The sequence below is a fragment of the Centruroides sculpturatus genome, unplaced genomic scaffold (assembly GCF_000671375.1).
Source record: "Centruroides sculpturatus isolate CEXI.00-Female unplaced genomic scaffold, Cexi_2.0 scaffold1043, whole genome shotgun sequence".
Taxonomy (NCBI): domain Eukaryota; kingdom Metazoa; phylum Arthropoda; class Arachnida; order Scorpiones; family Buthidae; genus Centruroides; species Centruroides sculpturatus.
The window spans coordinates 40,821-63,619 of NW_019385264.1; the positions used below are offsets into that span (position 1 = coordinate 40,821).

The following is a 22,799-nucleotide window of genomic DNA, read 5'->3' on the forward strand; positions in this document are numbered from 1 at the left end:
TTAAATGTATTTTTAATAGATTATTTATCTGACGTACTTAATAAATAAACAAGTTCAATATAATTACCTCTGTTATTAGTTTCAATAAGTTTCCTTTGCCCTCTAAATGCAAATTCTTGCTTTGATAAAAACATATATTATATCTCAATAAATAGATGTTATATCTATAAACCGTAACTATCTCATTATAATTTTCAATATTTATTTTATATTATTTACTAATGTTAAATTCTATTCCGCTTTGATTTCCAAATTGCTTCAAATACGAAAGAATCAATGATTTTTCGTGTCTTTTGCCAGCTAAATTGTCAAAGCCATTCTTATTCCACACACTAATTTCATTTGAAAATAGTAGGCAAGCCAACAAAACAATTTTTCCATTTTTACGCATTTACAGAGCCATTTTATTGTGAAAATGTCGAACAAATTTTTTATCAAAGTGTTTATATTTAACTTAGGCATTGGTCTTTCTCTTTTAATAATGTTTTCTTTTTATTATACGGTCTCGAGCCAAAACTTTTTAAAAATAAATTTTCAATATCGCAATTACATTCTGAATCGCTAGCCACGATATAAGGACTAAAATTAAAAATAAAATTATAAAAACTTACTCGGTTAAATAAAATGTGTGGTGGATATACATACCTGGTACAAAACATTCTTCAATTGTATGAATGTACTTTTAAAGAAAATTATAATTAAATATAGCTTTCTAACGAAACGTACATAAAAGTAACATAAAATATTCTTTACTCTTTAAATCTTAACCACTTAGTCAAATAGCTCCCTACGAGTGGAATCAGAGACAGTCCCGCTAGGTGTGTGGTATGTACATGTACGTGGGCTGCCAAATCCCGAGGGTGCCGATACCGGTAAATGTCAAATGTCAAAAGGCGCAGCAGGGTTCTTATAAATTTTAAACGTTTCTCACCATAGCTGTAAAAGTCTAAATATGTTAAACTTAATAGATTGTCCGTCATTTGTTTTCTAATTCGTTTTAGGACCAGGTTGTTGTCCATGGAAATTTCCGAAATTTACAACTTTTCAGTCACTCCCATCGAACTGGAAAAATGTCTGTCTTTATTACATCTAATATTTCAAAGAAATCACTCCCACTGTATTCGGCTAGAGATTGGTTCGGTTAGGCTTTTGTTTAAGTAAAATTTCGGCTCTCATCATGGTTCTGTGTCCCCAATTCCCTAATCGCTTAATTATTTAACCACCAGTTACTTTGTACTCGAATATTTGTAGTCTCGGGAAATAGTGGAAAGACAAATTTTTATGACAAACGGATACATAAATCATAAATGTAAGGAAAATAAATTCTAGAGCTTTTTCTGTACCTCATGCGTCTCTCCCATTCATTAAATTTAGTTGTAAACGACGCTGTCGAAGTAACGGTTAATTTTTTAACATTATACAAGAATTATACACGTTTTTTTCTGCATCCCCTTAAAGATGGGATATACAAAATCGTAATATCACCGGTTTAACATCGAAATCCGTGAGTAATATAAAATCAGAGAGCGGAATAAATATATCAAATATTTTAATGGATCTTTTTTTAACTCCTGTCAACTATACAGAACTATCGTAAAAACATACAGGTAAATTCTTATCGGTTGGGTTAAGTTATAAATCTACTCGTTATTCACATAATCGGCCAAATATCTAGCGGGCGGGCAGCTAACAGCCCAGAACTGGTCCCGGATAGAATTGGAAGAGTTGGAATGTGTAGCATCAACTCAAGGTCGTAAGCTTCCACCAGTTAAACCGGGTGAGGTTGGTGCTCTGTAAAGCGCATGCGCAAATCTGGCTTTCTGGAATCTGACAATACAGAGATTCCACTCCGCCACTAATATTCGAATATACAATAGTAATCTTATCTTTTTTTTCACGTGTATTATATAAATTTGTAATAAGATATTTAATGCGGTTATAATAAAATATTGTGTGATTATTTTCATATAATTAAAATTAATATGTATTTATCTTTTATAAAATACAAGGGAAGCGGCACTTCCACTGCTTCTAATGACGGCACGCCACTGATTGTATCACATTTAAATAACAGATATTAAAAATCCAGCAATGCATTGCTTAACTTTCCAAAAAATATTTCATGATGCCATCTGTTATAATATTTTATTTAAAAAATTTTTATATTTTTAATTATTATAAAACAACAAAAAACTTAATTTTGAGGGATAGGTTTTATAAAAAATTGTAAATGTTAATAATGAGTAAAATTGTAATTAAGTCTGACCTTACTCAAGATACAAAAAACAAACCCTCTATCTCCCCACCCCATTGACCTTCAACCACCAATATTTAATAGCATTAATCCCCTAATACACAAACCTCCCTGCAAAATTTAAGAAATTTTCGACAAAAAGCACAAGAGTTAATTAAGCTTCAAAGAGGGTGAACAAAATCCTACCACCCCACATACACACTAACATCCATACATACAGAAAAAACACCTGAAGGTTTTTTGAATTTCTTGACATTTCAAGGTCCTGAGTCCAAAAATATAAAAATATTGGAGGATACTTTTTAGTACTTTTCCTCTGTTATATATAACAAAGCCAGAAAAGTAAAAATAAAGTTCACAGAGCCCTTTATTAACTACTGTATCTATTTTAGTAATATTTAATAAAAATGTTTTTGCTACGTACCAGTAAAGAACCATGCTCCAAATCCCATACATATATTTTGTTATCACCACAACCAGCATATAATAGCATTTGACCATTCTGGAAAAAAATATATTATTATTTTATAAACAGTTAATTATCTAAATAAGTAAATATTTTTTTTACTTAAATCTGATTAACCAATTACATTTAATACAGTAATACTATACGTATATCATTACATTTTCATTGCTAAAAAATATTGATGAGAATCTTACTTTAAAGACTTGTTACATGAAGGAGAAGAAATGCACAAAAATTAAAAGACAACAATTATTTTTAGATGTTTATTGTATCACAAATCTGTCTGGTATTTAAAAGGTTGATTTAACTAGTCCTTAAATAAAGTAACGTTCTTATGAACATTTTCTAAAATACTTAAGATAAGAACAAAAAGCGATTAATATACTTGCATTGCTGTTGATAGAATGTTAAAGAAAATGTAATTTGCATACAATTCCCAATAGGGGCACTACACAAACTTGTTCAGTGCATTACTCTTAAAAATACATCTCCTTATACTTCATTAAGCATTTGTTAGTACAGTAGAGCATCAATTATCTGAATACGATCAACCAAAACATCAATTAACCAAAAGCGATCCAGTCAGCAAATTCAAATTTTCGCTAATGCCGTGGCACTGTAATATTTGGCTACATCTTGGGCTACTCCAATATTATTTTTGTTGGTGTGCGTGTTTTAGCTGGCAGAACTGGTGAAACCATATTGTATCGTTAAAAATTATTTCTTTATTTTGCACAAACAAAATAAACATAATGAAAAATATAAAAACAAAAAAATTATATTTCAGAAATTAATCTAGTATCAAAAACATTCCGATTAAGCATGACACATGTCGAGAGGGTACTTAAGGATGCACCAGTATTTGAATGAGGTTTTTCCCCCATCGTGAGTGGTGTGTATTGCTTCAGCTCGTCGGAGAATATAGCCCAAGCGGCTGACATCTCCAGATAAATCCAAGAAAAAGAAAGAATTTTGCTTGTTTTGTGTGGTGTTTTTCCAAGGACTGTGTTGTTAGGACGTGTGCCATGCTGAATCAGAACATTTTTGATACTAGATTAACTTCTGAAATATAATTTTTTTTTATTTTTATATTTTTCAATATATTTATTTCATTTGTAAAATAAAGAAATAATTTTTAATGATACAATAGACATGATTATTATTTTTTAAAAATTTTCGCTAGGCTTAACATTGACAAAAATTCAACACAAAGCAACACGCAACGAGAAAAATTTCAACATGGGATAGGTTAATATACTTTTTTCTACATGATCAGTTATCTGAACAACCCCAGTCCTAAATCTATATATATATGCCATTGTCGCGTCAGTGATGGTATCCGTGCCTAAAACGCCCACTAGGGGCGCCCTAGTGATGATTTTAAATTAACAATAAATTATTTTTATTTGTAATAAATTTATATCAATAATAAATTCCTATTATTTATACCATGAAATGGTATAAATAATAAATTTATTGCCTTATTATATGCCTCGATTAACCTTGCTCCGCACGTTTACAACATGCCGTGACTCGGTGAACGATGCGCATTGACTCACAGGAAATTTGTTGAAAAAATGGCAGATACATTTAAAATCGAGGTTTACAAGCAAAGATAAATAAACAAATTAAACTATTCTAAAGTATTTATAGAATGCTTAATAGGTAGAAATCTAGATCTGTATGATGCGATTGGGACTTTAACAGAGCTGTAGAGCATATTGATAGGAACAAAAAAGTCAAAGGAACTGTGCCTCGTGGGAATTTGTAAAGAATGCCCATTAGGGGGAATCCTGGGCTACTAGTTGTTTCAGATAATCAATGCTCTACTGTAATTTAATTGAAGTTTATAATGTTTAATTTTATGCTAAATTTTAACATTCAAACTTAAGTTAATTTTAAACAACAACAATGTTTATATTCTTTTTATACAAATTGTAAGCTGAAGTAATCCTAGATCAGGACAAAACATTTCTTGTTGGCTTCTTGAGGGAAGCATTTCAGTATTGGTAACATTAATTTTTAAAAATTTGTAACTTGATATGGATAAATTATTTAAAGTATGTTGATTTTTGCTTGTTGTGATAAAGAACAACTGTAAGGATGATTGTTTAAAAGAGATCATGGGAATTTGGACAAAGTTTTTTCAAAATTATACTGGGGTATGCTTTTAAACAAAGAGTCAAATTAGCCAATTGTGTTTGGGAACCTTAAACTCAAAAAATAAACAGGGACAAGGAATGTTTCTTGGAGGTTTTAAGTTGACTAGAACTAAAACTAGACATGTATATTTAAAATGTAAATATAATTTTTATGTATATTTAAATCTCCATTTTTGCATGTGATTTGTTTTATTTACAAAGTGATCCTGAAGAAGACATTTTGTAATGTTAAAAACATTTGAAAAAATAAGTCTCTATCTTGAATGTGCATGTGCATATCTGTTTGTTTCACACCCAGAAAACTGATTTCTGTCTACCAATAGCATTAAATTTGGCCTATGTCATTTTAAAAATTCAAATCTTGAATCTAACTTTTTAACTGATGGATAAGAACAGATATAATAATTCATTATAATCTAAACTTATGTCACCATTAATAATATCTAAAATTTAATAGTCAGATGATAAGATATACAGAAATAAAAAATAAATGAAAAAAAACAAAAAAAAAAAAATATTTGAAGCAAACTGAAGGAAGATTAATGGATTATAGAAAGATGAATAACAAAAGTCTACTTATAAGTGAAGAACTTCACTGTTAACCAAGAATTTCATACAAATCTCATAAGTATATAAACAAATGCTTTTTTCTACAAATAGTCCATTTCCTTATTAAATATTTGATCTATAACAAAAATCTCTTTTAAAGATATTGTCATAATCTACATTATTAAAAGTAGGTAGAGGAAATTCTCTAATTCCAAATTCTTCTTATAAAAAACTTCTTCCTATATGAAACAATTCACAATCTCTGGCAAATGCAATATACAAACATATGGGATCTATTATGCCATATAACAAAATAACAAACAAATTTCAAACTTTTTTGGTAAAATTTCTTTTATTTCAAATTCCAGCCAGCAGATTATGTTAAAAATAACCATTTGAAGAGAAGATTAGGACAACTATAAGCATTACTACTGCAAAAATTATGGATGATGTCAAATCGACACCATCCATAATTTGCCAGATGCTGTGGTTTCTCAGCAACTGAGCTACTTTCAAAAAAATTTATGGCAGTTTTTACATCAATGTTGCAATTTTTTGCTTATTAAAAATATTTATTCCCAAACTTTTATCCCTAACTAAAGATTTCTGATATTTAAAGCTAATACCTGTTAATTAAAAGCCAAAGTTTTAAACTTAACTTTAGTTTTAGAAAGAAAAGCTATTATAAAAACAAAGTAAAAACCAAAACTCCAGCAGAAAATGAAAATTTTACTGAGAAAAAACAAACATTTTTGATTGCTTTAAGCTATCATGGTCACATTACATAAGTAGGATTTAAAAAAAGCATAGGGAAATCGAATGCCATTTTTTAAAGGAAGAAAAGCCATCCGATTTATCCAGTTTCTGAATCGTTTATATGTTGATTATAGCTTCACCAACCAAGGAATATAGGCAACTAGTGGTTCAAATTTGTCAAACTTCAGCCAAACTGGACTTCCTTATGTCATGCCATTCTGAGGTTATATATCCAGCTTCTATTTTTAGATACACCTTGAGAAGCTAGCAATTTATAAGGCCTGTAAGAAAAATGTGGCCATAAACTACATAACACCCTTTTTGAAACCTGGAGACTTTCTTTGAAGATCATTAATAATTTCCACCAAGTGGCACCAACTGGCATCCAGTCAGATGGCTTTTCTTAATTTAAAAAATAGCATTCAACTTCCCTATGTTATCTTTTCTAACTCTAGTTATGTAACCTTATGACAATAGCTATTAAAGCTATTGAAAACATTTATTTTTTTCTCATTACATATTTTTCAAATCAAATCATTTTCTGCTGGAGTTTTGATTCTATTTTATGTTTCTACAATATTATCTAATTTCTGAGTTGTTTGTATGTTGAAAAGGTAACTTTTGTGACAAAACAACAACTTTTTGGAACTTTCAATAAGCATTTGCATGAGCCTTGGCCAATTTCTGGCAACATTTTACAAATTTGACATAAGCAGTTTATAATGGAAATGCAATTTTAAGAAAGTGTCATTTTTTATTTTTTAGTATTTTTAGTTTTGGCTGCACCTTACGCAAGTTTATTTCTAAGAGTATACTATGTACAGCTTGTTTCCATTTGTTCAGAAGTACAGCAGAAAATATGCCAATAACACCAAAAAAGTTCTGACCATCACTAGACAGGAAAATGTGGCTGCTTCAAATCTACCTCAACTCAATTTATCTGCTGCAGTAAAAATCCACAAATATTTGACTAATCACATTACTTTGTATGATGGTCATTCATTAGTCCAGCTCAGTATTTTAGAAATCACCTTTAATCTCTAAATACATGTAGATACAACAAAACCAAGTTAATTAACAAAGCCAACCCTAAGGGCTCGCTGTCTCGGCCACTCAGTTATCTTCCCGCCATAACATCCTAGACTCTCGGTAACAGACAGCATTATAAGAAAAATGCAACTAACCTCATACTTTGGGTTGATGATTTTCATGCATTTATTACATTTTGTTAACAGCTGCATTAACAGTAAGTGATTTTCAAATGTTGGAATTCATTTTTGACTGTCACAATGATGGACTAAAGAACTTCTGAAAAAATTTGTCATACAAACTCAATTACTGTACCTATCTCATATCGTACATTGCTTTCTTCTGCAGTATTGCACACTGTAGCAGATCTGCCACATGCAATATTATTGTTTTCAATGATGAATAGCAGTATCCATTAGTTGTGACATTGCTATTTGAAACTAACCAAACAGCAAAGTCACAACTAATGGATACTGCTATTCATCATTGAAAACAACATTAATTCAAGAAAATTAAGCTAATATAATATGCAATATTATATTTCACATGATACGTTTCATATATTTTATGTTAACAAGAAGTTATGAATAAATGCATTTTATACTTGTAATGTCATAACTAACATTCATTCTTATTCTTCATACATAAAATTCTCCTTATAATCAAACACTCAAAATTTGTTTAGTTCAAGCTCATTAATTAGAGAATTTCCTGTAACCTTTTGAAAATTACAATTCAATAACCAAAAATAACAATGAAAAATTTAAATATTTGATATTTCATTATTACAAATTATAAATCTTTACCTTTGGATTAATAATCATGCTGTTAACTTCAGGCTTAGTCAAACTCTCCCTTTAAAAATATAAAAAATAATAAAATGTTTAATAGATTAAAATTTATTATAATCGTAAGTTCAGATGCACAATAAAACTTACCCTTGAGTTATAGTAAATTTCCATAATACTTTTGCTTCTTTTTTTTTAATATCATTCCAACTCCAGCCACATATATTTCCTATCCCACCACTAAATGTAAACATAAAACTTCTTTCTTTTCAATATTCAATTGTATATAAATTGATATAATTTAATAATTATAAATAAATAAAAATTCACAAATTCATAAAATAATAAAATCAAATGACATTTATACATTAAATCATTGATATTATTTCATAGTTTTATACAAAAATATTACAGAATAAATATCTGATTTATTTACCTAATTAAAAACTTATCTGTTGAAGCTAATGCGTAGATGGAGCTATTATGTGCTGTATTAAAAATAAATAAAATTTATAATTTTAAATGCATAATATAAAATATCAGATTATTAATTAATGTATACAAAAATAAACTGCTCTTAGACCATAAATATCTTTCCAAAATCAACATAAATTAGAACTTAAATGATGATAAAAAACAAAATTAAATATTTTCAGATTCAAAAATTAAACCATGGAGGGATCTAATGTTAGAAACATTGGTATCATCACAGAAGAATAATTAGTATTATGATCATTTTTCTTTAACCCTATTTTTTTTTTTTCCAAAAAAGATACTGTGGCCAGGTAGGCCTTTTACAAGCATTTTAGAATAAGACCAACAAACAAAACAGAGTTAGTAAAAACAATTAAACAGGATGCAACTGAGAAGAAAAAGAGAAAATTTACATTTCCTTTCAAATCCATTTAGATTGATTGATAACAATAATCACTGTAACTTAGAGTTTTTTTCCTTTTTTTTATGATATTTTTAAAGATTTCATAACTTGATACATTTCTAAGTTATTACACAGACCATTTCAATAGGAAATTATTTGAAAGATTGGTGCAGATTTCCCCACCTCCAGTTTAACAATTGGAAGATTATATCCATAGATCTTGCGAGTATCTCGTGTTGATTTTCAACATTCTCCTATATAATTTCCAAGAAAACTGTTTTCCTTGTTGCCTTTTATGTATTTATAACTCTCAAATAAAACCTGTTTCATGTAAATTTCACTTATCCTATCAATATTGTCGGTATGGTAAAATTCAGATACTGATTCCATAAAATTTATATTATGAATTGAATGCATGTAATAATTTTGTGCCATTTGAAGTTTATTGATGGCATATAAAGATGTGGTTCCCCAGACTATAATACCTTATCGTATTTTGGATTCTATGCATATATGGTACAATCGTTTCAAATGTGATGCACTTAAAAAGGTTTAAATTTTCTTATTTATCCCATTGTACTTTGCCAAGGATAGAGCAACATCATCTATTTGTCTGTTCCAGTGCAGATTATCATCAAAAGTTATTCCTAAAAACTTAATAGTGTTTACTTTTCTATGTTGTTATTAGTTATTTCAATTTTTAGGTGATCTAAATTGATTTTTTTGTTTCTATTGGCAAAACAGAAAAATTTAGTTTGTTTTTATTAATTACCTACCTATTATTTTCCATATAACTGTTTAATGTTTTTAAGATGTTGTTTAAATTCTTTTGAAGAGTTGAACATTCACATGGGAGTAAGTTATCACTATATCATCAGCATACATAAGTATATTATCTTTTGATATATAATTAAACAGATCATTGATGTATATATTGAAAAGCAGAGGACCTAGAATTGAACCTTGAGGAATACCTTTGTTTGGCTTAAAGAAACTAGAAATAGTCTGCCCAATTTTCACGTAGTAAGTTCTGTTTGACAAATATGACTTTAACCAACTTAGAGGAGTTCCTCTCAGACCAACAGTTTACAATTTTTGTTCCAAAAGTTCCAGATTCAAGGTGTCAAATGCCCTTAAAGGCTGTTATACACGTTAAGTACATCCTTTAAGGATTTCCGTAACAGACAAAAAAAAATCAGATATAACTGGCTGGATCGAACATAGTAATTTACAAAACTTATTAAAATATTTCCCGACGTATAAAGAATTATTTTTATTTAAAGATGGATAGATAGAAAAAAAAATCACGGTTAATCCTCAAAGGATTTCCGTAACATGTATAACAGCCTTAAGAGGTCCACGAATACTGATATTATTATATTTGATTTGTCAAGTTGGGACGTTATTGTTTTAAATGCAACAGAGCTCCCCGTTTATAAGATTATTGATTACTGTGAATAATCTGAAATTTGTCTATAAAGGTAGAAAATTTTCTCAAAAATTTTTGTCAAAACAGACACTATTATGATTGGACGGTATTTTTCGATTTCACTTTTTTATCCCTTATTCTTATATACAGTCGACACCCCTATAACACTGTTGATTTTTCCATTTTATATGAATTCCATGTTGTACGAGTCACTTAGATTTTACAAATATGTGTGCTGGGCTGTGAACAGCTCACGTATTTGTAAAATCTAAGTGACTCGTACAACATGGAATTCATATAAAATGGAATTATCAACAGTGTTATAGGGGAAGGTCAACTGTAATGGCAAAACTAAGTTTTGATTCAATTTTTCTGGAAAATTACCATTTTCAAAAGATTTATTTATCAGATGCAATAATGGTTGAGCTAGGACTTCAGATATATATTTTAAAATTTCAATATTTAATAAATTAATATCTGGAGAACTGTTTTTCAAGTCCATTATAGTATTATAGACCTCTAAAGCAGTTGTGTTTTCCAAAAAGAAAGTATTAGAAATACTGGCATTTTTTATGTGCTGCTTTGAGTTAACACTGCCGCAAACATCAGGTGCAAAACCATTCATAGATCTGTAATGCTCGGCAAAGATGTTACTAAGTGTGTACTCATCATTAATCATTTTCCCCTTATAAATCAATTGAGCTATTTTAACCTTGTTCTTTATCTTGATTACCTCAAAGGGTAACATTTTAATACTTTTCCAGAAATCAGAAGGGAAATTAACATTATAAAACAGTAAACTGTAGTACTTTTTCTCTTCATTCTGAATATTTTTCCTTATTTGTTTATTCAAGTTATTTATATCCTCCAAGTATTTGTTTCGTTCTTCAAGAGTCATCCAATTTTTGTTCTTAACTATCTTAAATAAAGTTTTCTTCTGTTTTATTAATGTATAGAATAAGCAGGAAAGCATTCCTAAAGAACTTTATATCTGATCACACGATCATATATAAAGTTCTTTAGGAATGCTTTCCTGCTTATTCTATACATTAATAAAACAGAAGAAAACTTTATTTNTTCCGTTTTATATGAATTCCATGTTGTACGAGTCACTTAGATTTTACAAATATGTGTGCTGGGCTGTGAACAGCTCACGTATTTGTAAAATCTAAGTGACTCGTACAACATGGAATTCATATAAAATGGAATTATCAACAGTGTTATAGGGGAAGGTCAACTGTAATGGCAAAACTAAGTTTTGATTCAATTTTTCTGGAAAATTACCATTTTCAAAAGATTTATTTATCAGATGCAATAATGGTTGAGCTAGGACTTCAGATATATATTTTAAAATTTCAATATTTAATAAATTAATATCTGGAGAACTGTTTTTCAAGTCCATTATAGTATTATAGACCTCTAAAGCAGTTGTGTTTTCCAAAAAGAAAGTATTAGAAATACTGGCATTTTTTATGTGCTGCTTTGAGTTAACACTGCCGCAAACATCAGGTGCAAAACCATTCATAGATCTGTAATGCTCGGCAAAGATGTTACTAAGTGTGTACTCATCATTAATCATTTTCCCCTTATAAATCAATTGAGCTATTTTAACCTTGTTCTTTATCTTGATTACCTCAAAGGGTAACATTTTAATACTTTTCCAGAAATCAGAAGGGAAATTAACATTATAAAACAGTAAACTGTAGTACTTTTTCTCTTCATTCTGAATATTTTTCCTTATTTGTTTATTCAAGTTATTTATATCCTCCAAGTATTTGTTTCGTTCTTCAAGAGTCATCCAATTTTTGTTCTTAACTATCTTAAATAAAGTTTTCTTCTGTTTTATTAATGTATAGAATAAGCAGGAAAGCATTCCTAAAGAACTTTATATCTGATCACACGATCATATATAAAGTTCTTTAGGAATGCTTTCCTGCTTATTCTATATATATATATATTTTTTTTTATGTATTCTTTGTTTGGAAGATATTTATCTATAAAAACAAATGACGACAGAGCTTTTTATAAACAGTAAATAGAGGAGTTATTGATTTTTCAGTAGGTTGCTTTACTCTTTTTTTTCCATATCAAGGTCTTTCTCAAGAGTAAAGATGATGATAGGCAGGTGGTCAGAAATCAAATTTTGATGTATTAAAAATTCACACGCACTATCATTTGTTAGACCAAAGTCTAACAAATCATTTGTTAGACTTATGTCTTAGACTTGTACATCATTTGTTAGACTTTGGTCTAACAAATGATAGTGCGTCTATCAAAGAATAAGTGTTTTTTCCATATCTAGTAGGTTGATTCAAATCAGCTAGAATAGTTAAATTTTCTCCAAAACAAAGGTTAATTAATTCAGAGGTATCTGAAGAGTTGTTTTTAAGTAGATCGATATTGAAATCTCCAATTATTTGTAATTTATATTTTCCATATTTAGTTGATTTATAAAATAATATATCATTTATAACATTAAGGAAAATTCCATAGTTTATAGATGGAGAACAATAGATTATTACCATCATCAGCTTACCAACAACTATCGTAACTACGTCTATATTCATCCTTGTGAAAGTTAAATCTGATACAACTTCATAATTTTTATCGTTATGTATATATATATATTACTATTCCTCCATGCTGATTTGGCTTTCTTTCTATTTTTTCTTGTTGGTAATCTTTTATATTTGGTGGAGGATTTTCATTATTTCTCCAAGTCTTGCAAAAAAACTAATACATCAAAATTACAATTATATTCCTCCATTATTTTAAGTATTCTAAATATTTCTTGTTTAAACCTCTTACATTACAATAAAACACGAATGTACCCTTACTAGAGAAATCATCTATCTTTGTATGTATCAATAATTCAGTCATTCTAAAAAATCTTCTCAAAACTTTCCAATGTAAGTATCTGAATTGTAGGGGAAGAAGTATCCTTTTCTAAATACACATTTCCATTATTTATCCATGTATATAATATTTTTCCTTGTTTTTTTTAGCATTCTGGTTTTGTAAAAGAGATTTCTGTAATATGGAGTAAGATGTTCATTTATATATATTTTGTATTCCTCATTTATAATGTGACATATATTTGTAATTATTTTTAACTTTTTTTTAATATTATTCATAATTTTTTGTTTTACAACTGAACTAGTACATTTCACTATAATTGGTTGTGATTTAGTATTGAATGCTTTTCTTTCATTATTGCTGGGTTTTACTCTATAGGCACTCAGTAAAGCTGAGTGATTAAAACCAACAACAACAAACGAAAGAATTTTATTTGCTATTTCTCTTAAATTTTCATTCTGAAGTGTTGGCACACCAACAATTTCCAAGCTTGAATTGCTTAAATTCTGTTCCAGCATACAAAATTGTTCTTTTAAAGATTTTAGTTCTGCCTTCATATGTTTATTCTCTTCATTTAATTCTGAAATTGTTTCACCTGCAGCTACATAATTTTTCTCTAAAGCATTAATTCTTTCTTCCATTTTATCAAATTTATTTGTTAAATACCAACCAATGCTGAAAATCTATCAGGCTAGTTTAAGGCTAATTACTAAATGAATTACGTAACCAATTTGGCTCTAGAGGTAAGCGTTAGGCGCCATTTCTTATTAACATTAATAATTATAAATAAATTAAGTAATTTAAATAATTTAGAACTGCTGGGAGAAAAAAAAAATTCATTTAGTAATTAGCCTTAAACTAGCCTGATAGATTTTCGGCATTGGTTGGTATTTAGCTATGTTATATATCGGGTTTAGAGATGTTTGTATATTTATTTGTTAAAAATTCTATCGACTTTTAAATTTCTACATTCGTTTCTTTTATGTTACCCAACTCCAAGTGTATCAGTTTTATTTCATGTAAAATCATTTGAAAATTTTTAGTATCTGTACATATGGGTGACATTGGAGTGAAAGTTAGATTATCTGGTGTTCTATCCACATTCTTATAATAATTGTGTGAAGTCATAATAATTTGCTCACACTCACCCAATCTGTTGTCTTCTAATTCCTGTGTCCAATTTGCATTATTCTTCATAGTTTTCACCAATTTACAGTCTTCGCATTTCCAAGATTTTTGTAAGACTTGCTAAACTTAAAAAAGTTAGCTGTCTGGATTCCAAAGCAATAGAAATGAGCAAATTTAGAATAATTAGAACAAATTAATAAGTCACTTTCCGAAACCTTGTGCTTGAAAAAAGAACAAGCACTTAAACCATAGCTCCGCACCATCTGGTGAGATTTTTTGTATTTTACTGAAATGCAAAACACCAATTTATGAATGTTATGACATTCAATTTTGTATTTTTGTATCATTTAAGCTCTATTAAAGCAATTTTAGAAATTTACAAATAATGTTTTAATTATTTTTCAAATCAAAATTAAAAACTTTAAAAATGAAAAATAAATCTCTCTTACAGCAGCATCACTTGAAAATGAAATATCTATTTTAAATAGTTTAATTTTGAATCTTAGATTTTTAGAACAAATAGCTTTTTTATTATTTGTAAAACCTTAACAAACCAATATTTAAGAAGAATAATTGAAAGAACATTGAGCTTTAGAACTAAATGAAGCAATATTACAGAAGTACTGTACCATCTGTCAACACTTTCAGTAAGAAAAATTTTCATATATTTGGAATATCAGGTATCAATAAGAAAAATTTTATATATCCTGGCAAGAAGTCTGGTGACATCTTGCCTGAATATATAAAACTTTTTGTGACAAAAATTAATGAAGCAAACCAGGTCACACAGGACTCTCTCTTTCAACAGAGACATCTCTCAAAAAAACAAGCAATATCATTCAATAACTGTCTGCTCCCACAACATTTTTGTCAAGAAACAAGGTATGGAGAAGTACTAATGATAATATTTTGAAAGAAAACGATAAAACTGTGCTTATTAACATGTTCAGGACTGAAATTTTTTTATGCTGTGAATCTGCGGATTGATCTTTTTTTACCTTTTTAAAATTGCAAGTGTTTGAAAAGAAATAACTTTAACATAGACTAATAATAAAAATCATAAAGATTTTTTCCCCATTTAATTTGATATATAATGGGTAAGGATTTTTTGATATAGGTTTGATTATAAACAACTTGAATTTAATGTAAGCAAATGCAAAAATCAATTTTTTGTAAATTTTTTTATTACTGCATCATTTGAAAAATCTCCACTAGATTCTTATTCATTAAAGGCTTATTTTCATTCTGTTGATTGTTTTCTACCATCTGACAAAGATTTATGAAGATGTTAGTTTTTGGTTTTGTTCATACACCATCCTGGTAAATATGAAACTTATCACTCCATGAAAAATGTATCAAACTGCAGTAATTGTGATGATTTTGTTCTTTTATCTTTATATTTCAAAAAACCTAACTACAGTAGAGCGTCGATTATCCGAATCAATTGGAGACTGGGGTTGTTCGGAATATCGATGTTTCGGATAACCAATTATGCACAAAAAAATATATTAATTTATCCCATCTTGGCATTTTTCTCCGTTGCGTGTCGCTTCGCTTTGAATTTTCGTCGATGTTAAGCCTAACGAAGACTATTGTATCGTTAAAAATTATTTTTTTATTTTGTACGAACAAAATAAATATATTGAAAAATATAAAAACAATAAAAAATTATATTTCAGAAGTTAATTTAGTATTAAAAACGTAAAATATTTGAGTAGCCCAAGANTATAACACTGTTGATTATTCCGTTTTATATGAATTCCATGTTGTACGAGTCACTTAGATTTTACAAATACGTGTGCCGGGCTGTGAACGGTTCACGTACTGTATTTGTAAAATCTAAGTGACTCGTACAACATGGAATTCATATAAAACGGAATAATCAACAGTGTTATAGGGGGGACGACTGTATAAAATTTTTCATTAAGTTCCATCCATTCGAGATATGCTACAGGACTTCCTTCTATCTCCCCACCCTCTCGACCTTTAACCGCCGAAAAATTTAATCGTATCAATGTTCCTTATACATAAAATATGTCAAATTTTGTTTCCCTCTTCATTACCTTATCCTGAGATAGTAAACGAAATAGACGCCAACACAAACACACATATATAACCATGAAATTTTCCTCTTTTTTTGACTTTTTAGGATTCAAGAGATCGTGGAAATTTGCAAACAACTGTGAGGGTCAAATTTAACACAATTCCAATAATTTCCCTTGTTATATATAGACTACATAACAGCCGGAAAGAAATATATTTAATTTTTTTGTCAGTTGCTTTGATTTATTTTTATAAAAAATTATAAATGCTAATAACGTACAAGTTCAAGTTGAAGTTCAAGTTCTTTATTGCCGTACAAAGGTACAAGCCCGGTACCGCATAAGCACAACTGGTTTGAAAACGCGTACAACAGTAAAGTTACAGAGGAATAGAGTATATAATGGCTTAATCTTTGAAACAGGCATATTAATAAATGCGCTCGTCCCCAAAGGTCGGTGCTCTGATGCATGTATTAGCTCTAGAATGAATAGAGTATATAAAGTAGCATAACATGATATTCGATACAAATCAATTATATACAAGGTATGAAATTAAAGACGGGACAGTAGATACTAAGCACTATATACATATCATGATATACAAAGCAGTTTAATTACATACTAGATGTCGTGTAACAAATAAGAATGACTTTATATACAAGACATTGAATTGGAACACAATATACAAGACAAGTACATGTCAAAGGTCAAATACATAATGGAATTGCATAGCAATATGAATAAGTTATAAGTGGTGGTATTTATGTTGCTAGGAGGTGCTAGTTGAGACGTTGAGAGCTGCAAGTTTACAGTATTTGTTGACCAGCTGATTGAAGTAAACGTAAGTTGAATGTTCGTTAATCAACTCGTTGCAACTGCAGGGCCAGTCCTTTCCCCGAGAGTTAATTATAATCTTTAAATGCTGCCGCTCAGCATCCAGCATTGGGCAGTTGAAAATATAATGGAGTGCTCCATCCTGAGTGCCACAGAAGGAACATGTATTGTTCGAGTGGTTGGTAAATCCGTTAAGGTGATAATAACATACAGTCGACCCCCATAACACTGTTGATAATTCCGTTTTATATGAATTCCATGTTGTACGAGTCACTTAGATNTTATTTAATAATAATAGTAATAACTGCAATGAAAATTTTGGCAGGAAAACTATTTGTTGCAAAAAATTTAATAAAAATCAAGAAACTGAACATACTTTATTTTAATTCTTGTCAATGGATGGAGCTAGGCATTATATTATCTGACAGAAGGTTGAAGCTCATTGGAAATACAAGAAAACATATCTAAAACAATAATAAAAAAAAAACAAGGGTAAGTTTACATATTTTGTCTTTCGACATGGCTCATGGTCAGACGTAAATCTGCTTTTTAGTCATGAAAGTGCTAAATGAGTAAAAGTGACAGTAAGTCTGAAACAAGAAATAGGGAAGAAAGTGCAGATAGAGAGAGATACAAAAAATTTGGAAATACTAAATGCTGCAATATAAGTGTGTACATTTATAAAAAGAAATAAATAATTAATAGTATTAAATACTGAGAATTTTTAGTTATTGTTTTCTAAATGTTTCAGAAAAAATTGTACATTTTTCTAAAACCAAACTTCATTTTTAGTCACCATATATGTGTAACAGCAGTCATTTTTTTTAGAAACAGAGCACTACTTATAAGCATTGCAGAAAATACATGGTAAATTTCAGTAATTGTAACTTAATAATACAAAACCATTAATTTACCTGTAAATTTATACATTGGATGACGAGATTCTTCTAATTGAATGGTATCATCACCAATGAAAAAGGAAGAAATACTAGAAAAAGATAAGAATTATAAATTTCATTTATAATTTTATTAAAACATTATCTCAATAACTTTTTAACAGACTGAAATTGCAAAACAAATATTTGCTTCCTTATAAAAATTTTAAAATTCTTTACATGTTCTACTTTTAAATTCATAATCTAGAATATTCCGAAATATTTTGATTATGAGATAGCTGATGGCTATATACATCATGTAAAGGATTTTTCATATTATTTAAAGACACTCTTTGTAATAATTACCTAATAATTAAAACCATCTCAAACACTACTTCCAGCATATATCCTCTTAAGCATACAAAATTTTCAGGTATAAGAATAAGTTAGTAAGTTTGATTGAATTCAAAAAACCAAATAAATTTCCTCAGATAAGAGACAGTTTTGTTTCTACACATTTGAAAATTTTTCAAAAAGACAACAACTAATAATGTTTGATTCATGTCCAACACATTTGAATATTCAATTCAAGTTCAAAACATGCAAAAACATTTCAAATAAAAAACATTCAAGGTTATCGTTAGATTTTGTCAAAAAGGTTATGAACAATTAAAATATTTCTTCACAACCAGTCCTTGTCTCTTACATAGCATATATAATGCTTCCTAATGCTTGGCAGGCTTGACTCATCTTTACTATTAATGCACTCTTCATTTTGCTCATTTGTAAATTTCCATAGTTTCATAAGTATTAGATTTTGATTTATCAAAGATTATTTTTAACAACCTAGCTTTTATCCCAGCAAAGTAACACATCAGGTTTCACTGGTAAATTCAACCAAAGCAGTAATATGGTTTTCACACTTGAGAGAAATGTACTTGGAAATGATTCTGTGAGTTCTGCACCATAGGAGATACCCTAAGTGGGCATGAAATTTTAGCCACTACTTATTAGTTTCAACACAGAGTAAAACAGTTTTCTCGCAGTTTATGTTAGAATAAAATAAATAGAAGGTTAAACTCCCTGCCAAACGTAATATAATAATAGACAAAGATAAATACTATCAGATGGCATTATAAAGTCCTTTTTATAACAAAAGTACTTTGTTATGAAAAGAAAAATGTGACAAGATGCCCCTCAAGATGCATAGCAGAAGAGTTAACTTTGTTTTTTGTAATCAACTGCATGCAAGTCAGTCATGTTGTTTTGTTGTTTTCTTGTGAAGTCCACATGTAAAGTTCTTTATTTCAATAAAAAGTAATATTTTCTACAATAGAAAATCATCATCAATTATGAACATCTCAAATTTGGAATAGAATGACACTACTGGCAGTAAAAATTTTGAATATTTAAACATTAAAAATTGCAACGGAATTCAAGGTTTGAGAGTATGAAAATAAACAAACATTTTAAACAAAAAAACACAACAGAAATAAGACTGATATTAAAGAAATGCAGGAAACCGACTTATCTTCTGGAAAAATGCTTGCATAAATTCATCTCCACCAAACTGGAAGATGGTATATTTGTGGCACATGACCCAAGAAATGTAGTTTAGGAGATACAAGACTTAGTGTTAATGGATGAAGAGGTTGGGATAATAATGGACTTTGAGAACTTATATCCTTTGATAAAAATAGAATCTTGTTTTCAAACACTAACAGAATTTATGCTCATCAAGAACCCTGAATTATTACATCCAAAATCTTTAAATTTCCGGTACAAAACAAATATAGTCACTGAACTAACGTTTTCGATCTTTAACCAAGATCTTCATCAGGTTCGTTGTCATTCTGAAAATAGAATGTTAAGAATATAGAACGTTTTTGAATCCTATTTTTCAAAAGAAAACATATTTCTTAAAGTTTCTTGGTGTGAGATTAGCCGAGGGTACTTTTCCCCTAGGAGTGTTAGTACCACTTAATCGGCGCTATTCTCTAGAATAGTTCTTGGAGTTTCAGATTGAAAGATCCGATCTATAAATCTTTTTCTAGGAGGGCTGTCAATATTTAAAACGATCTGGACTGTGAAGTCTAGATCTACATTAGGATTCCTTGACACCAGTTAATCAAATTTAGATACGCGGATTAACACACGTTTGGAGATAATATGGATTTGATTCGGTTAACAACTAAGAGACATTTCTTAAACATATAAATAAAAGAATTTAATAAACTAGCATAAACAAAGGTATACAAAATGATATAATCCAATAATTCAAACAAGCGATTGAGAGAGAATATGGATTCAATTAAAATATACACATTGAGAGAGAGAGCTCACAAATTCATTGATAATCATACTACCTCAAAGTTTACTTTGTCTTTATCTTCATCTGTATTCTATGATCATACTTCGTTTTATGGAGAGGTCCTGATTTGGCACAATATTAAAAGTTTCCTTTTTTTCTCCTAAATTAACTCATTATTATACTCGATTGGATACGACTAAGGCCGTTGGCCTTATGGAGCAAATATGGACTACATCTCTCCTCTATGAGATCTTCTGACGTACTCCTAAGAACATTGGCCTTAGAGAGCGAATATGGGATACCTCCTTTCCCTATGAGATCTCCTGATGTACTCCCCAAATCATGTAGATCTTTGACTATATCTCATGATTTGTGACCAATCAGCATATTTGTCCTCACTCACGTGAACGGATGAAAAGGGGAATCATTGAGGGGTCGACAATTCCCAGGGTGGAGAGATTTGTGATAGATAAGGGGAAAACAAAAGGATGTGTCTACTTCTGTTAAAGGAAGTGGCTCTTTTATCAGTTTTCCCATGTTAGAAAATGATAATTTCACACCAAAATGAAAGAATATTTTCTTTCATTATTTTAATTTTATATTTAAATTGTTAATTAGACCCAGGGGCTATTCGGATCTCACATTGGTGTTCTTGGCATTCTTCTGTCATCAGATCTGTTTCAGATTCCATTACGAGCTCTTCAATGTTCTTTATTTCTCAGATGTGATTTTTGTTACTCCTTCAGCTGCTTGAGTCTTCTTGATTACACAGTATCTTTCTTAGATAAGATTGAACTGTGGCCTACTGTAGACCTGTTCAAGCCATAGTGCCCAGCAACATCAGACATCTTCTGCCCACTCTCTACCTGTGCTATTATACTCTCACCTTTTGAAAATAAAAACAGATGCAAAACTTAACAAGTGCTCGCCCAACATCTTGCGAATACTATAAAAGAATTGTTTTCAGAAAAATAAAAAACTGGAATTACAAGGGAGAATTTCAAAGTTCGGAGGAATACTATCTGATCAGTATGTACTGGGTCGAGCATAGATGTCGACGTTTCCTGCGCTCCAAAAAGTTTCAAATTGTTGCCTGAAGACAAGAGAAGACCAATCGGTATTCATTATTTTATGTCGCTTCTTCTTGTGTTTGTTCTGTGAGGTGTTCGTTATCCAATTTGTTCATTAACCGATCAACCATTGTATTAGAACACATGCGCGTGTCATATCCCGAATCAAATACCTTTCAAATTGTGTTTGAATATTAATGGCCAGCTTGAATGGAATGAGGGTAGAAGCCTGAAGAAGAGTGCAGAAGGGGCTTTGAAAACATTTGCAGTTATTGAACATAAGCACTCCTATAAGGTTTAAGTAAGTCAATCTCATGTCATATATTCAACCCAATGTGTGGTGAAGTTAAGAATCCACCAAAAGACTACACAAAATGTGGAGATCTAACATATGACTTTCTATAGCATGTGCCAACCCAGGCCTGGCATATGTGGGAGCCATTGTGCAATCCTTAACTTACAATTAAAAAAGTATATTGTTAAGAAGTCACACCCCTCCACAACCCTGGCCACAACTTGGACAATTTGGTCAAGGTTCAATGGGAAAAAGATACAGTCACCAAGCATCAGAAAAAATCATCATCTATAACATGTGAAGGCCTCAAAATCTATAATTCATTGCCTGATGTAACTCCATTTTGCATTGATTTATAGATTTTGGATGATTTATAGATTATGTTCATGTACTCTCAACTGCATGGACATAAACACGATTTTGAATGCTTGGAAATCCTAATTTGAAGTCTACAAACTATAAAATGCATGCTTTTTGGTTACTATTTTTTCTTGTTATTTTTTTGTCTTTTAGTTTTTGCACATCACAGCACTGAACCAGCTGTAGAATTTTTTAATATTTAAACCATGTTTGCATTTGCATATTTTTATTCTATTTTTCATCATTATTTGAAAATGTTCAATTTTGGAACATCAACCTGATGGTCATTAAATGTGAATGAAAAGTTTTTTTCAGTTTAATAAACATTTTTTGCTGATGCAAAAGGTTGTTTGTAGATGATTGAGTGGGAAAAACTATAACAGATATTGAAAAACAGTTAACTACATAAGCAAGTTGAGAAAATTATCGTCTAGGCGTTAATAACCAACACCTATCGCTACAAACAACAAGCGCTTTCAATGAAACTATTTTCGTCTTCTTCAGGTTAAAAGAACAGTTAATATCCTTCAAATTCAAATTACAGCAACGGCAAACCAGCATTGGAATAAAATCGAAATAGAACTAAAACGGAGAATTTAAAAGATGCGCGCTCGGTGCCGACGCGCATGAGCAATAGATTATTTTGCGAGAATGCGGAGCTAGCGACGTTGTTTTAATCTGTTGACCCACAAGGAAGGCACATCCAGCGTGGGGGTGT

General features: G+C 29.9%; 1 protein-coding gene across 1 annotated transcript in view; it reads right to left on the reverse strand.

Moving 5' to 3' along the window:
* Positions 1-22,799, reverse strand: part of LOC111636858 (THO complex subunit 6 homolog) — a 35,474-nt gene that overhangs the window by 5,287 nt on the left and 7,388 nt on the right. Inside the window, exons 3-7 of the mRNA XM_023382248.1 lie at positions 18,085-18,158; positions 8,441-8,492; positions 8,155-8,244; positions 8,023-8,071; positions 2,679-2,756 (exon numbers count right to left, since the gene is read on the reverse strand). Coding sequence (XP_023238016.1) covers positions 2,679-2,756; positions 8,023-8,071; positions 8,155-8,244; positions 8,441-8,492; positions 18,085-18,158 — 343 coding nt within the window. The remainder of the gene's footprint in view (positions 1-2,678; positions 2,757-8,022; positions 8,072-8,154; positions 8,245-8,440; positions 8,493-18,084; positions 18,159-22,799) is intronic.